Source organism: Zonotrichia leucophrys, chromosome 22 (genome assembly GCF_028769735.1).
Source record: "Zonotrichia leucophrys gambelii isolate GWCS_2022_RI chromosome 22, RI_Zleu_2.0, whole genome shotgun sequence".
Classification (NCBI taxonomy): Eukaryota; Metazoa; Chordata; class Aves; order Passeriformes; family Passerellidae; genus Zonotrichia; species Zonotrichia leucophrys.
The window spans coordinates 4,728,718-4,744,791 of NC_088191.1; the positions used below are offsets into that span (position 1 = coordinate 4,728,718).

Here is a 16,074-nt window from a genome sequence, read left to right on the forward strand (position 1 = left end):
CTGCTATGGGGGTTCTGTGGTTTTACTTGATTGATGTGGCAAAGGACACCTGGGGTCACAGTCACACACTCACTAGAGGGCAACTTTTAATATCCCCAGTTCCACTGAAATCATCATCACAGCCAGAGAGTCACTGTGTAAGAACCAACTTCAGTTCCCTCAGGGGGCTTTTGTGTCCTACCCCTTTTTGGTCTTCCCTTTCAACATTCTTTATACCACAACCAAAGAGTGTTTCAAATAACTTCTATCACCAAGTTAATTAAATTTCAGTAATCACTTATCACACAGGCATGCACTTCGTGTAAGGGGTTTTACAAAAACATGCTCCTTGTCTTTAAAAGGGAATAGAAAGAACAATGGAATTAGACAGCACTCACCTCCTGCTCCTGTTGAAAGATGACAACTCTCCCTCCTTTGTCTCCTGTTGCTAACAACTCTCCAGAATGGTTAAATTCTACTGTAGAAATTATATCCGCTGCAGAACAACAAAAATAAATCCCCCAGATTAATCATTCTTCTAAATACCAAGTGGCCAAGAAGGCCACGATTAAAAAAACCCAAACCATTAAAAGAATTATAGTTTATTTAAAGGACACCTATGAAATGCAAGTAGAAGTTTCTTCCAAAAAATGACCCTAGTTTTTAAGCTGTACATTTGAGAAGCATTTCTAGATGACCATGCCAGAGCTACAAGCACAGTGTTGTGCATTACTTTGTTCCTAAAGGTTTCATATCCTCAGCCCCTTAGAACTGGTGTTTCTACTCTGACTCTAGGTAATAGAGACTGTACCTTCCTAGAGCAACTGTGCATCTTTATTTTCTCCATTTTTCCTAATGCATCATTTAGATACAATCATTATCCATATCACCTCAAAGCACCTATTTTTTTAAAGGACTCAGTACACATTTGGTAACTTAAAGGCAAAAGGTATCACGGGAGAAAAGTTCAGATATCTGTGTTTAAGGAATGCAAGGAATAAACAGCTGCAGAAAATCAGGAAAAAACCTCAACAGTCTTCAAAACACCCAAGTACCTCTTCTAGATGAAGAAGGTTTACATTATCACAAGTGTTTTTATAGGGAGTGCTAGAATTAAATGGTAAATATACAGTGACACAAATAGTAATCCCTAGTATCAAACTGAGTGTTCATACATCAGAAAGGACAAATTACAACTTAAGCTCAAGCCCACCCATTCACATTTCCAAAGGTACAAATGCTCCTTGCACCCCCAAATAGTTGAATCAGAAGCCAAACTATTTTTGAAAACACAACTCTATAAATCTCATTTTCTGCCACAGAAACTACTTGAGAGTTGTACATACACAAGTCTTAAGGCCATTTCACTTTCATGCCAGTCAGCAGTAGATAAACGGTATTTTCTGGGGGATGGTTTCTTTTTTCTCCATTGCATTCATAACATTTTAGACTTAAACAAGATCAATACCTGCTTGACTTAGAGCCAAACCACAGAGTTTTGTGTTCTTCAGCACAAAGTGCCCCAGAGATCCCCCAGCAATGTCCCTGCCACTGCTGGCCTGGCAGCAATGTCTGCAGACAGGAACGCACCCACGGCCTGCGCCCCACGAGCCCGCACCCACATCACACACACACAAACTTTCATTCCAAACTCATCTTCCTTCCATCCCAGAAGGCAGCAGCTACTGCAGCCATTCTTCTGGGTGTGACCAAGATGAAGTGATTTATCTCACACCTGTAAGGTGCAAAGCACTGAGCTGCACATTTGGTATTTCACAGTACCTCGCCCAGGTGAAGGGGGCACGGAGACAAGAAACAATTCATCGATGTGCAGAAAGAGGGAGGTGCAAACCAAGCAGGCCCAATGCAAAGCACATGGTTGTACTCCTCCAATAGGAAATGACCTTACTTAAAAAATTATCAATTAATTGAAGAAAAGTGCACTAACATATCTCAGCAGTGAGAAATACACAGAATAATTACTACTGAGAAAAACAAAGATTTAACACTACACGCTCTGACAGTCTTGAAACTGGTGAGACAATGCAGTGAATTATTAGCAAACTCAATGTGTCCATGTATGTGGAAAGAGCAGAGAAAAAATGGCCTTAGAAGTCTCATATACCCATACAAAAACAGATGAATAAATTAATCAAAGTACTTATTTCATGAAAGTCACTGGAAAATTTAGAACAGGCAGCAACAGCAGCCAGAAAAACCTTTGTTTAAGGACAAAAATCTCTATTTTCCCAGGTCTGATGATGCTATATATTGTATTTAATAATAATACAAATCTCACATAGCAGAAAGACAACCACTTTTCTGTAGATCCCAGACATTCTTGCCTTTTTGATTTTCAGGAGAATCCAAGCTTTCCCCCAGTGATTTCCAAGCTGATGCAGATCCTGCTATCACAGACTCAGGTGCACAAATAAATTTTCAGCACCCATATCCCACATCCCCAAGGAGTGCAACAGGCAGTGGTGACCAGGTAGAGAAACCTCCAGTGCCTGACTGACACCATGCAGATCATTCCAAGTATTGGATCAGTTTTAAATTAAAACCAAATACATTCCTTAGCAGCAATGGAAAAATATGAATTTGTTTCAAAACTCAAGATACATCAATAAATCCAATGTGCCTTCCACAGTGTAATCTCAGACTATTCCCTCTCCAAAGGAAAGAAAAGGTGCTAAAAACGTGACAGAAAAAAGTGATTTCTGCTAAAGTAATCCCAAGCCAGGGCCAAGATATAGATTTTACAAAGAAATCTGTACTAGAAAGCAAACAAGCAGCTGTACATGCAAACCCAGCAATGCCCTGTTTGGAATTCCACATTCCCACACCTTCATCAAAGCAACAGCCACACATCAAACACTGGTGCTGAGCTGTTTAAAGGTGGTGGAGAAAGGACAGAGGGAGCTTTTCAACCTCCCCAGCGCCTGGATTCACTTGTGGGTTCTCATCTGTGTTAACATCCTCATTGCCCACAACAGGTACCCATCTTACCCTGCTTTTTTCCAGTGATAATTGTAATTCCTTGATGATTTTGGCCCTTCAGCACCACCAGAGAGAATCCCCAGCCTGTGGTGTTTCCTCTCCTCGCCCTGGGGGTGCCTGCAAACAGAGCTGCTCCTGCTGCCACACACTGGGCAATGACCCCTCCCAGAGCCAGGAGCTCCTGCAGGGAAGCTGAAGGGAGAAGCAGATGGGCAGGGCCCCACTGCCACCTCACTGATGGCTGCTGGAAATGGATGCATTTCAGTGCCCTTTTCTTCAGCACAATGTCAGAGATAAACAACCACTGAGCCCTTATCTGATACCCAAACCCCTCCCAGGCCACAGCTTATCTGCTGTCAGCTGGAGATCAGATCTGTCCTCTCCTCCTCTCCAGCATCTCAGGACATCTCTGACACCAAGATGTGACAGTGCCAGTGCCGAGGGTTGCAAACACTGCATGGCAGCATCAGTCACAGGAGATGAAGACAGGATTGTGACAGAGGCAAAAGCCAGGACACAGCAAGGTACACCCTCATTCCTGCAGGGCACCTGCAATACCAGCACCGAGTGAACCAGGTTCCTCCTCCTTGCTTAACTTGGGACAGAGAATTCAGAGGTTGTTACATCATTTACAAGTATTGCTCTGCACAGATCTATTGTGTGTCCTTCGGTTCCATTCAATATCCCTTCACAGACATTTACTGTTGTAGAAACACTTCTGAGACTGCTCAATGGTTTCAAATAATGTTTTTTAGTGACCTGAAAGCAAAGAAGTAGTGGGGTAGGAATCACCTACATTACCTGAAATCTATTTATGAATGAAAATGTTCTACAGCAGGTATGGAAACACAGAGCTGCTGCACAGTTCTATCTCCACCTCTGAGATATAAAACTCTAGAGTCAAACCAAGCCACTGATCACAAACATCTCAAACTCAGGAGAGGTTTTGGTCCCTGATCCATCAGCACACAGAGACAGGGCAGAGTCTGCTTCCCCCAGAGCCATCCAAAGCTTCCCACAGCTCTCCCTGATCCAGGAGCTACAATCTGGCAAAGCTTTCCTCTCCTGCACAGCATCTTCATTCTCACAACCTGCTTTAATTTTTTAAGCTTCAATGAGACATCTTCACTTTTCAAGTGCTCCAACAAAAATCAAAACCACCAGCAAGATCTGGACACCTGACTGGATTCAAGCAGGACTAAATTCTTACCCAGCAGACATGGAGACAGAAATTGGAGCAGCCAATAAAATAAAACCAAAACATGGTGTTTGATAGGGAATAGGAAAAGGACAAAACACATCTCAGAGCTTCAGGTAAGGCTCTGAGGCCACTAGGCCAGTGCACTGGAAAGAGAATCAGTTCAAGTTAAAAAATAATAAAGGAATCCAACAGACCTCAAATGCCTTTCCCCCTGTTAAAAGCAGTGTTTGGAACCAGAAAAACTCAGTGACAAATACTCAAACACACTTTCACACTCTGGGGGCCCTCCACGTGTTGCAGTGAATGCAGAATGTGTGCACTGTCACCATCAAATTTTCTGAAACTTTAAAGAAAGGATTGTGATGGAGTTTTACCAGAGTCCAGATGTCTATGGAAAAAGGGAATAAACCTTCATCAATCCAAACCAGCACAAGAAAACTGTAATCCAATGACTTCATTCCAGAAGGCCCATCACAAACCTGAAAAGCAATTCTGCATTAACTTTGTTTCCAATAACATAATAAAGAGGATTTTATTAGAAGAGAAGAGGCTATCTGTTTTAATGTTCCATGAACTTTATATAAACTCTGCTTAGAAAACATGCTTGGTAGGCAAAACATGTCACCTACTCTGCAGCAGCGAGTCAATCACGGCAGAACAAAGAGAGCCTTTATTTCACCAGACCCAAAAGGTTTCTGTGCAAGTTTCTGGAATCACGTTGATCTGCTGCCTGAGCAGAGAGCAAGTAAATCAGAGTGTTTACACAAGTGCAGCAATCTCTTGATGTTTCCAAGGACTGAACAAAGAACTGTAACATTTAAAAAGCATTTTCAAATTATTTAGAAAGTATTGTTTACATACCTTCCCAGTGGCTCAAAATACCTGGGATTCAGTGGCTCAAAATTTCTGGGATTTTCCAAAGGACCAACTCAAAATAATCTTTAAAAGATTATAAAAATCCATAAAGCAGAGCAGATGATATACAGGTTGGAAATTCTGTCTTGGCAAGTGAAAACTGAATTTGCTGACCTAATGTGGAGACCACATCCTCAGTTTATCAGCCTGGAAAAGCTATTTTCATCAAACTAAACATCAATCAATCATTCCAAGTACACTTCAGGAATGGTCTCAAAAGAAAAACATTAAGAAACCAGCTTTTAGGATTAATATTAAAATCCAGGGAAGCTCAAACAGCCTCAAATTGAGGAAGCAGCAGAGGAGTGGATAAACATAATGAGAGATAGAGACAGTGAAATATTTGAATTCCAGTGAAATATTTGAATTCCATGCACAATTGCTGAATACACCTGAGTCATTCTTCCCAGAGAGACCAAGAGTATCTGTCCAGGAGAACCTGCAGACATTGTCTGGAAATCCCTTGTGGGTTGTTTGGTCCTTTCCAATCAGGGTGAGGCAAAACCTCCCTGCTTCAAACTACTGAACAGATGCAGCTTCCAGAAACTCCTGCTCAAGTCACAGCTAATGACAGAAATTTATGGCTTTTGATTGGACTTTCTTGTTTCCAATAATGGTTTTGTTTTGGAATTATGTACTTCATCACTGGGAACAAACCCCAGTCAAACAACGAAAGACACTGGAGAGAAAACAAAAGCTCTTCCAAGGCTTCAAATATTTTAAGTAGCCCCACAATGCATTGAGTCATCCCACCAACACCCCACTGTTTGGGATTTGGGTTTACTCCTTTATCCAGAGCCCTGATACGTTGTGTATTTATCTCTGAAGGTAGCTAGTGAGGTGCTAATCCCAAAGTGAACAGGAAGCTGTTTAAACGAGGTTAAGGCAGGGTGACCACATGTCTGTGTGCAGAGAGCTCCCAACACAGGGTACCCCAACCTCACAGCCCAGGAAAAGAGTGAGAGCAAAATGCCAGGAACTGTTTAGTGCTGGTGGTGTAAAAGGAAACACCCTCTGCATTCCAGCCTCATCCCTCATTTAAGTCTGTGGAGAGGGGGAAGGGAACACAAGGGTTGTGTGCTCTAAAGGTGCCATGACCAGTTTTAGTACTGACTTCATTTCCCTCCTCATTCACTTGCCTGAAGGATTCCCTGCATTCATTCCATCTCCCTGAGGTGACCAGGTAACAAATCCAAAGGGAGCAGGCATTCTCACTGCTCAATTTCCTGCTTGAGACTCATTCCAGAAGTCCTTTAAATTGATCTCTTCTCTACTAGAGAGGGCATTCAAAATATATTAATTCCTTAAAATCTGGGGACAGGAAGAAATGCACCTAGACAACAGAAAAGGCAGAAAGGGGTTATTGCCCCTTGTGGCAAAAATCCTCCCACTGTGCCATGCCCCCTGCCAAAGGCAGCTGGTTCCTTGCCAAGTACTGGAACTCTGCAGCACAAAGCTGCCCCCCTTGCCAGGGAGGGGCACTTGTCTGATGGCAGCTCTCTCCTCAGTGCTGCTGCCCTGCAGGGGCACACACAAACACACAGGACAGAGGGCAGCTCCAGCACACAGTGATAGGCTGGGCTTGCTGGGCTTTGCTTTGCAAACCTGGGAGCTGCACAGACAGGAGGAAGATTTACTGAGTGCTCCCTGCCCTGCACATTCACTCCAAGTGAGTGAGCTCACTTGAACAGCCCTGGGAGGCTGACAATTCAAAACATGACCATGACAAAGTCATCATGCTCCTGCTGATGCTGAAAGCATTGAGTGCTGTTTGGTGAAGAAGCCCTTGAGAGCTGAGACTCACCCAGTCCCATTTACATCCCTACCCACATGTAGCATACACAAGGTACCAGTGGCCAAACTGAATACACACAGTATTGCACAGCATGAATTACTCACCCAAGTAAAATAATCAAATATAAACCTTGTCAAGCAGGCCTCAGCCACCATAACTTCACTCTAATTGCCTGGACTCCTCTATATTCCCTTTTCTTTTATTCACCACTTCTTCTCCCTTTCCTTCTCCAACTTTGCCAATCCTTTGAGGAAAGATACGCCAGGGAAGTTCTAGTTCAACAATGAGTTCAACTTTGGATTAGAAAACCATTATTATTACTCATTATTATTACTACTCCAAGTTTAATTTTTAACTTTTTATTTAGCTCCCCAAAACAAAAGTTTGATACTGCTTGATTAAGCTTTTCCTGTTACCTCCTCAGCCTGTCCTGCTCACTGTGGGCCCCCAGGTAAGCAGGACTCTACTCTTGCATGGCAAAGCACAGCTCAGCGTGCCACATCCTTCTGAGATCACTCTTTGTGCTGTCAAATCCATGTAGCAGCAATGACATCAGGAACACTCTGTTATCACCAGTCTGCAGAAGCAGGAGCTGGAATGAGTCACTTTTTTAATGGGAGGTGGAACTGGAGGCAAGGGAAAGGATCAGTGCTCCAAGACTGCACAGGATTCACGTGTATTAGGGCAGCATAGAACTGAATTTGTAACACATAGCTAGAGATAATGCAACTCAATACTCAAGTACAAAACAATGTTATTTTGGTGGTTTTGCAAATTCATGCTAATAACTTTTGTTAGGCCTCATGGCTTCCTAGAAAACACAAGAGCAAACTTCCATCCCCTCTGTCCTGGGGTGACGTTATGATGCTTGTATATCCCCATTCATCTGTTCTGTGCCTTTAAGACCGGCTCTGAAGAGTGGAAGTTTTGTTTGGGTTTCTCTTATCAGGACACAGAGATGAGCAGTACATAGGGCTGTTTTTTCACTTCCAGCTTCAGCTTGCTGCTTTTGCTTGCTCTCTTTTTCTGCTCTTGCTTCTGCTCTGCTTTCTGCCTCTGCTTATTAGCTAGTTCTAGCTAAACAGTCCACATCCCTTCCTGGACTGTTTCTCCTCTCCTGTTCCTGTGACCATCTCGAACCTGCTCCGGACTGGGACCCGGGAACACCAAGGGTTCGGCTGCAGCAGCTGCCCCAGCGCCGGAGGGACTGAGAACAGAGCAACCACCCCCGAAAGAGACTTTCTGATTTTGCCATCTTTCTCAGAGCGGTGTCATCGGGTATTGTTCATTCTGTGTGCTGGGGGTGCTGTGCCTGTCAATAAACAGGTTCTTTCCACCTCTCTCCGAGGAATTTTTCCCAAACCGGTTGGGGGGAGGGGCCGTGTGGGTTTCGCTTTCTGGAGGGGCTCCCTTTGCAGATTCTTTAACAAATTTGCCCAAAACCAGGACACCCTCCCATGGCAGAACAGTGGCACCAGCCCCAATCTTGCTGCCATTAGTTTCATGCAAGGCCAGCAATGCTCCTAAACTGCTTTACTGGGCACAGAGAGCAGAACAGCTCCAAACCCATCTGGCCCATGCACCAGAAGCTGCTCCTCCCTGCAAAGCCACAGTGAGAGGATGGCATTGAAACTGCAGAGAACAGGATTATCCCAGAAGTGACTCCAAAGCTTCTACAAGTTGGGATAGGAACAAACATGTAGATTAAGTGTTTTAGAAGATCAGAGTAAAGCAGAGAACAGAATCACCATCTGTTAATCTCTCATTTACAACAGCAGCTTCTTATGCATCCAGAAGTCCTGATGGGATCTCAAGTTAACTGTGGCATCAAAGTAACTCCCTCATTTAATCAGAATTCAGAGAAGGCACAATCTATGGTCAACACTACAATCCAGGTCAGATAGCAGCAGCACACTGAAAGTTCTGACTCCTGTGTTTGGCACACACCTGTACCTCACTTGGGCAACTGCTTCAACAGCTCCACTCAGGGCAAGTTTCCACCACTAAATTTATCATTATGTTCCCCCACAGTCCATTGCTGGGCCAAAGCAAGAGACCAACGGAGAATTGTGCAAACCCAGCACCCCTCAATAAGAGCAGAAATCACTACAGGGAACACTTTAATCCTCCTCAACAGACACCACCACTTCAAACTTCTGTGAGCAATGGTAACACATTTCATTTCTGTTCAACAGTTTGTGTTCTGCTAAGCTAACAGAGCTCACTGAGACTGAGCTGAAGGCATCAGATGGGCAAATCTGCAGGGGGAAAGCAAGGAACACACTCAGGAGCAAGCACATCTCCAGCTAGCACAGCTGGATTTACACAGGCCCACACCCAAAGTGCCAATGAACTGCATTTCTGTATGCAGGCTCACGAGCTTCCAGCTACATCAAGGCCAGAATCTAACTTTGCTAGAACAGAAAGAAAACTTATTTAAAGCTCAGGCCCCTGGCTTCCTGTCTCCATCTATAGTAGGAAACTCGAGTCTCCAGCACACAGGACTCCAAGACACCTGTGGTGGCAGGGAAAAAACAGAGATGACAAACAGCAGCACACCAAAGCACTCTGAAAACAGATGTGTCAGATACTGATGTGGCCCCGCTTCCGACCACTGAAAATGACACAAAATTGCTCTGAAAATTTATCTTTGTGAAAAGAAAGCAGTCACACTGAAAAATAATACCATGAGCTTTAGGAAGGAACTTCTACACCTTAAATTGATGTAGAACTGTGACCCACAGGGCAATACCTGTCCCATGCTCCCTGTAACCACTGCCTGTGGGTTTATTTCTGCTCACCCAGTCTGGCATACACTCTGTAACTCCTTTCAGGCCAACTTCACTACAAACCTACAGAAGAGAGAAACCCTGTGGGGTTGGGATTCTTAGCAGGAAACAGTCCTGAAATGGCCCCTTGAAACCCTTTCATCTGATGAGAGAGTTTAATAGTTTTGGGGTTTTTAACCCCAAATAAGCTTTTATTAGTAAGTGTTTCAAAAATTATTGTGAAGAATCCTCTCCTGTTACAACAACAGCAGACAGAAGAATGTTCTCTCTACACAAACAAATGCAAAACTGTTTGGTTTCTGGATAGAAATCATTAACCCTCATCATGCTGATTAATTGCTTTCTATTTTTAAACATGAAAACATGACTGCAGTTCCCTTCAGAACACATGCAAGGAGATCAACAGGAAAATTCCCTCCTTCCAACAAGAAAAAGAATATCAACTAAATGAATTTAGTTCAGAAGATGCTGCAAAGCAAGTTCTCAGTACATGCACTGTCCATTGGCTGGACACGATCTAGGTGAGAGAACAGAAGAAGGCACAAGCAGAGAAGCAGGAAAATAAATACATTTACAACAGACCACCCAAATAAACACCCCCAAAAATTCCTGCTAACTGGGCTGCCCACACCCAGGCACTGCATATTTACCAGGTAAAGGTTAACCTGGCTCCAGTAGTAGCTGATGTGATGTGAGAAATGTGCAAGAGCCTGGGATCAGCAGGACAGGAGTCAGGGCCCTGGCTGCAGTCCCAGCCCTGAGGATGTTTCACAGGTACAAGGCAATGCACCCTCAGCCCAGCCCTGGAACTGAGGGGCTGTGTGTCTGAAGCTTCTTCCAGAGCTCCACAACTCTGGGCACTGCTGCTGTCCCAGTGACTCCATGTGAGCGCTGCTGCAAAGTGGGACCTCACCAGTTCAAGGCAGAGCCATTTTTCAACTCAACATCAGCGACATCAGCTTGAAAATACTTCACACTCAATAATAAAGGATTATTTAATACCTGACAAGAATTCCCTGGAGGCTCCAAAGGCATCTTCTGCCCAGAAACCACACAGAGCAGTTGCAGCTCTCTGTGAAGGCAGCTCAGCCTCGAGAGGAGCTGAGGCACCACTCCATTATTTCACTTGATCTCAGCAGTTTCTGGGTCTTTGCAAGAGGCCTACAAGCTTTCATTCCAGGAATAAACATTATTAAGACGTGCACTAAATGCTCATCACTTGTTCTTTGTCCCCAGCAAAATGTTCCCTGTGTGTTTCTGTTACCTTCCTAAATATGTCTGCAGTGCTAATAACATAATAAGGTGGAGTTCCCTGTTTGAATACATTGTTTAGGATATTCTTTGGGGGAAAACTCAATACCTGTTTAATGAAGATTAAAAAGGGATAATTGACTTAGATATTGCTTTCCTAATCACTTTTTAACTTTTTATTTAGCTCTCTAAAATAAAAGTTTGATATGGCTTGATTAAGCTTTTCCTGTTACTTCCTAAAATAAATAAAGCTTTTCCTGTTACTTCCTAGAGCTAAATAAAAAGTTAAAAAGTGATTAGGAAAGCAATAACTAAGTCAATTATCCCTTTTTAATCTTCATTACACAGGTATTGAGTTTTCCCCCAAAGAATATCCTAAATAATGTACTCAAACAGGGAACTCCACCTTATTATGTTATTAGCACTGCAGACATATTTAGGAAGGTAACAGAAACACACAGGGAACATTTTGCTGGGGACAAAGAACAAGTGATGAGCATTTAGTGCACATGTCTTAATAAACACACTTCCCAAACTCAAATATTCCTTCAAATACGACAGGAAGTGCCTATTTGCTTTTCCTATTCATACTAATTCAGGTCTATTGTTGGCTGAAACAAAGCTCTTTCAACCTGCAGAAAGCGTTCCCAGGACATTTGACACCAGTTTATTAATATCATAAACAGGAGAGGCTGGAGTGGCAGAAATCCAGCCCCACTCCTGGTACCCAGCTGAAATCACCTCAGAAAGGGGGGTGAGTGTTCCACAGTTTGTGCAACTACAACGTTTATCCAGGACCAGGAATGAGCAGTTGAAGGTCACAGCATCTCCTTGAGCCTTTTCCTTGCAGCTACTGCAATATTACAGAATAATCATAATTTTTTTTTTTTAAAGGGCTCAATCTGTCCACAAGCTATCCTCCTTCCAAGCAGAATTGTTCTGCTTTTAGACAAAAAAGTAATCAGCAGTAAATCCAGCGTTTCAGCATTTTTAAATACCAGACACCTGTTTGATGGAAAAGCTACTGTGGGGTTCAGTTTCCCAACATCACAAAATTCAGCTGCTCAGAGCTTCCAGCTCCTGAAGCTAAAATCTATTTTCAGGCAGGGAAGAGGAAAAGCAGAGTGGCCCTCCTACTGAGGATGTGTCACACTCACTGTTGCATCAATCCCCCTTCAATTACAGCACAAACTCCTCTTCAATCACAGTCTAGGATTACCAAAAAAAGCCTGGGAGCAGCAGTTATCCAGAGGTTAGATAACACCACAGGTGGAGGCTGTGCACCCCTAAGCACTCCATGAGAAATGATGAGTTTGATAGGAAATAGGGGGAAAAAAACCAACCAGACACAAAGTTTAAAAAAATGCTACCTAAGCAACATTTATGTTAAATGCATTATAATCCTTAAGTCACTTTGTTTCAAAACATCATCAGCCACAAAATCCACCTGACACCCTGGGTACCTGGCCTAGGTTTGCTTGTGCCCTGCTGCTATCACAGCCACTTCCATTGCATTTCATCTGGAGAAACTGTTCCTGCTTTGGTGCAAAGCAGCCCAGAACCTCAAGCTTCCATCAAGTGCCACAGAATTCTGGGAACCAATGAAGTTTTTAACAACCCACAAAAGTCAGAACCAAACCTTCCTTAAATGCACTGAAAAAATGGGCATGCACATGTTCTTTGGTGCTGCAGCAATAAAACTCTACCTAAAAGCAAATTTCTTTTATCGCCAAGTGAAATATTTGCTAAAAGGCAAGAATATGAAATCTATGGTTTGTTTGGAGACTGGCAGTGTCAGGGTACTCTGCTTCTACAGTTTTGAATACAGATAAAACATTAGGGATCACTGCAACACAGAGATAATTTGGCTAAATCACACAAGAAGGAGTTTCCTTTCCTTGGAATTTTCCTGTTTCAACCACACCTTATCCCTTTAAACAAAGCAGCTGCACTGAGTGCTACACACAATCCACACCAGCCCCAGCTCTTTCAGAAATATTGCAGCTACCAAAACCTACACTGATTTCTGAGGCAGAGATGACAGAATGGTTCAGTTATATTTGTGTTGTGTGGAATTTAGTTTCGGAATTACTCATCATTGCTGTCCTTTGTACAACTGCATACAGATCATACAGATCTAATGACAGGGGAACAAAATTAACTCCAGCAGGAACCAACTTCATGCCCACAATTGCCTAATCTGAGATCTCCTCAGGTGCCTGCACATTCTGTCACATCACTCACAAAACTGGGACTTGTTGAGCAATAGAAGGAAAACTGAGACAAAAAAAACTTATAAATAACAGACTGGATTATTTAACTTCTAACACAGCATTTGCCTGGGTTTAACACTCTGGTACATGACTTGCTCCAACATCTTCTCTGCCTGCAGAGCTTTAACTTACAAGCTTGATGACCTCTCATTAATAAAGTTGCAGCAAAACTGTGTATCAATTTCCAAGAGGGTAACAACTCAATTTTAGCACTGCTGAAGCAAAAAATTCATGTTTACTGATTTTTCCAGAATAAACTTCATGCTGAAACAAAGAAATTAAATGTCTATTTATGACATTTGTGAGCTGTACAAAACACCCTTGGAGACCTGGAGATAAAGGAATCTACAAAGATTCAGGAGACCCCAACTCCATCTGATGCCACCACTGCCTGGAAAAGCTGCATGCACAGAGCTAAGGCACAGCTCATGCTCTCAAAGCTCCTCAGGGTTTATCCATAATGCTCACACAAGTGCTCCACAATTCTCCTAAGACATGCTTTGAAATGCAAGTTATACAGAGTATAAGGATTCCCCAAAATGCATTAGAAGTATTTGACTGAGCCTTATTGAAGCTTTAAAGCTTTATTTCTTCTCGCCATGATAAATACGTTGGCAATGTATCTGTTTTGCAAACCCAGGCTAATTACCCCTTGGTAGCAGGAGCTTTGCTGAGTGCAGAGCTGCTTTATTTTACTTCCCAGTTTCTCAGGGAGCTGCTCTCAATGTGCCTCCAAAGAATGAAAAAGAATGTTCATGAAATAAAAAAACGTGAACAAGCTCAGAAATACCACCTAGGCCTTCAAGAGGAAAAGGGTGTCAGCAGTTCAGCTGCTCCTCCTACCAAGAAAGACGGAGAGGGTCTATTTACAAGGGCCTGGGGAGACAGGACAGGAGGGAATAGGTTCAAACTGAAAGAGAGTACGTCAAGATGGGATATTGGGAAGAAATTCCTCCCTGTGAGAGTGGTGAGGGGCTGAGATTGAATTCCCAAGGAAGCTGTGGCTGCCCCAGACCTAGAAATGTCCAAGGTCAGGTTGGACAGGGCTTGGAGCACCCTGGGCTAGTGGAAGAAGTCCCTGCCCATGGCAGGGGGTGGCACTGGATGGGCTTTAAGATCCCTTGCAATCCAAAGCATTCCAGGACTCTGGGACTCCAAGCTGTCCCCAGTTCCCAGCCCCAAGTCAGAGCTGATCTCCATTGCAGCCTGGGTGCACCCCACACCCCAGTGCAGGAGCTCCTTCAGCAGAGCTGAGTTCACACACCCCAGGCTCTGGGCAGTGAGGATCTGAGGCCCTTCTGACACTGCTCAGTGGCCACAGGCAAAGGTTCCAAAGAAACATCCAAGAGAGTAGAGGGATCTGCCCTGAGACAGAGTCCCAGGGATCTCTGTGGGGCTGCTCTCTGACACCTGACAGACACATCTGCTATGGGAACCAGGGTTAGGGACACTCCAGAGTCCCCACTCTGAGCAGGGATTGCTCAAATGCCAAAGTTATTTTTATGCTCTTTGATTGCTTTTAAAAGGGGATTTATTCCATCTTAGAAAAAAAGTTTATGAGCAACAGGACCAGCAGAGAATCTGCCCTGTGACCCAGGTGAAACACAGAAGTGTTTATTCACCTCTTTTCTATTTCACAGGATGTTTACAAGTTCCTCCTCAAGACTACAAGTTACTCAAGACAGCCTACGCCAATTATAATTGAATATTCTATAAAATATTACTGTATTGCTTATTCAGGTGGGTGTTTACCTACACAGCACTGAAAAATACAGCCCATCTCCCAGTGCAGATATTAACTCATATAACAAACATCCAATCAGCACAAATTTTGATGTCTGTTCATGGAAAAAATAACTAATTTTAATTTCAAGTTGTATTTACTGGAACCCTAACCTAATGCTTAGTTATTACCTAATAGCTTTTATTTTAAAAAATCCAGAAAGAGAATTTACTTGCTTCTCCTCATATTTATTTTTATTATCCTTTTTTCCCCTATGCTCAAGACAGGTGATTTGTGAGTCCTTGGATCTAATTTGATTGGTAATTATTTACTTTTTAATTCCTGCTGACAGCCCCTACATAACCCTATAGAAAAATTCCTCATATCCAGCACACTATCTAGCCAGAAGTACACACTAATAACAGGCTAAGCAGTCCCTCAGCAGACCTTAGCTCAGATCTTTTCAGGGTTTGTTTGTGTTCCCAAGTAGTACAGAGCTATTTATGGAAAAATCTCTGCTGGAATCACAGCCAGAATTTCAATAGGCTGCACAGCACAGAGCAGCCAGGAGCTGCTGCTCTGTTTGCAAATAACAATATATTTGGAAATAACATACTGGGCCATTGTTCTGCACACGGAGACAAGAAGCCTTCAGGCAGTGCCTTTCTTGTCACTGAGAAAGCTACAGACAGAGCTCTGCAATACCTTCATTTTCTCTTTTTGCTGAAGCCACTCCAGAACACACACCACAGGTTAAAATTTAGCATTATTACAGAAAAAACCAATACTTCAGCAATGCCTTTCAAAATTAGAACTCTGTGAGTCAATGGGAATTCCTGTTTTAGACATAATAAAAACTCCTCAAAACTGTCCTGCTGTTTCACTTTCTTCTAACACATTCTTGGACCAAAAGATTGATTTCAGGTGCAAAGCTCAGGCCAAACATTTGGAGGCTTTTCATCTCGGTGGGCAGAATGCAGGAGGCTGCTGTGGCTCAGCCAATGCATGAAGTGCCTCCTTGTAAGCAGGAGAAATGAAATCAGAAATTGCTCCTGGCCAGCAGAAGGGCAGGAGGGAGGGCAGGAGGGAGGGCAGGAGGAAGGGCTGCGCTCCAGCTGAATCTCAGGCAGCCTGCTGGGGAGCACAGG

The 16,074-nt window shown here is 43.3% G+C and overlaps 1 protein-coding gene across 2 annotated transcripts in view; it reads right to left on the bottom strand.

Moving 5' to 3' along the window:
- Nucleotides 1-16,074, bottom strand: part of PPP2R2A (protein phosphatase 2 regulatory subunit Balpha) — a 37,780-nt gene that overhangs the window by 7,430 nt on the left and 14,276 nt on the right. For both annotated transcript variants that reach the window (XM_064731041.1, XM_064731040.1), the window contains exon 3: nt 378-475. In XM_064731041.1, the coding sequence (XP_064587111.1) occupies nt 378-475 (98 nt within the window). The remainder of the gene's footprint in view (nt 1-377; nt 476-16,074) is intronic.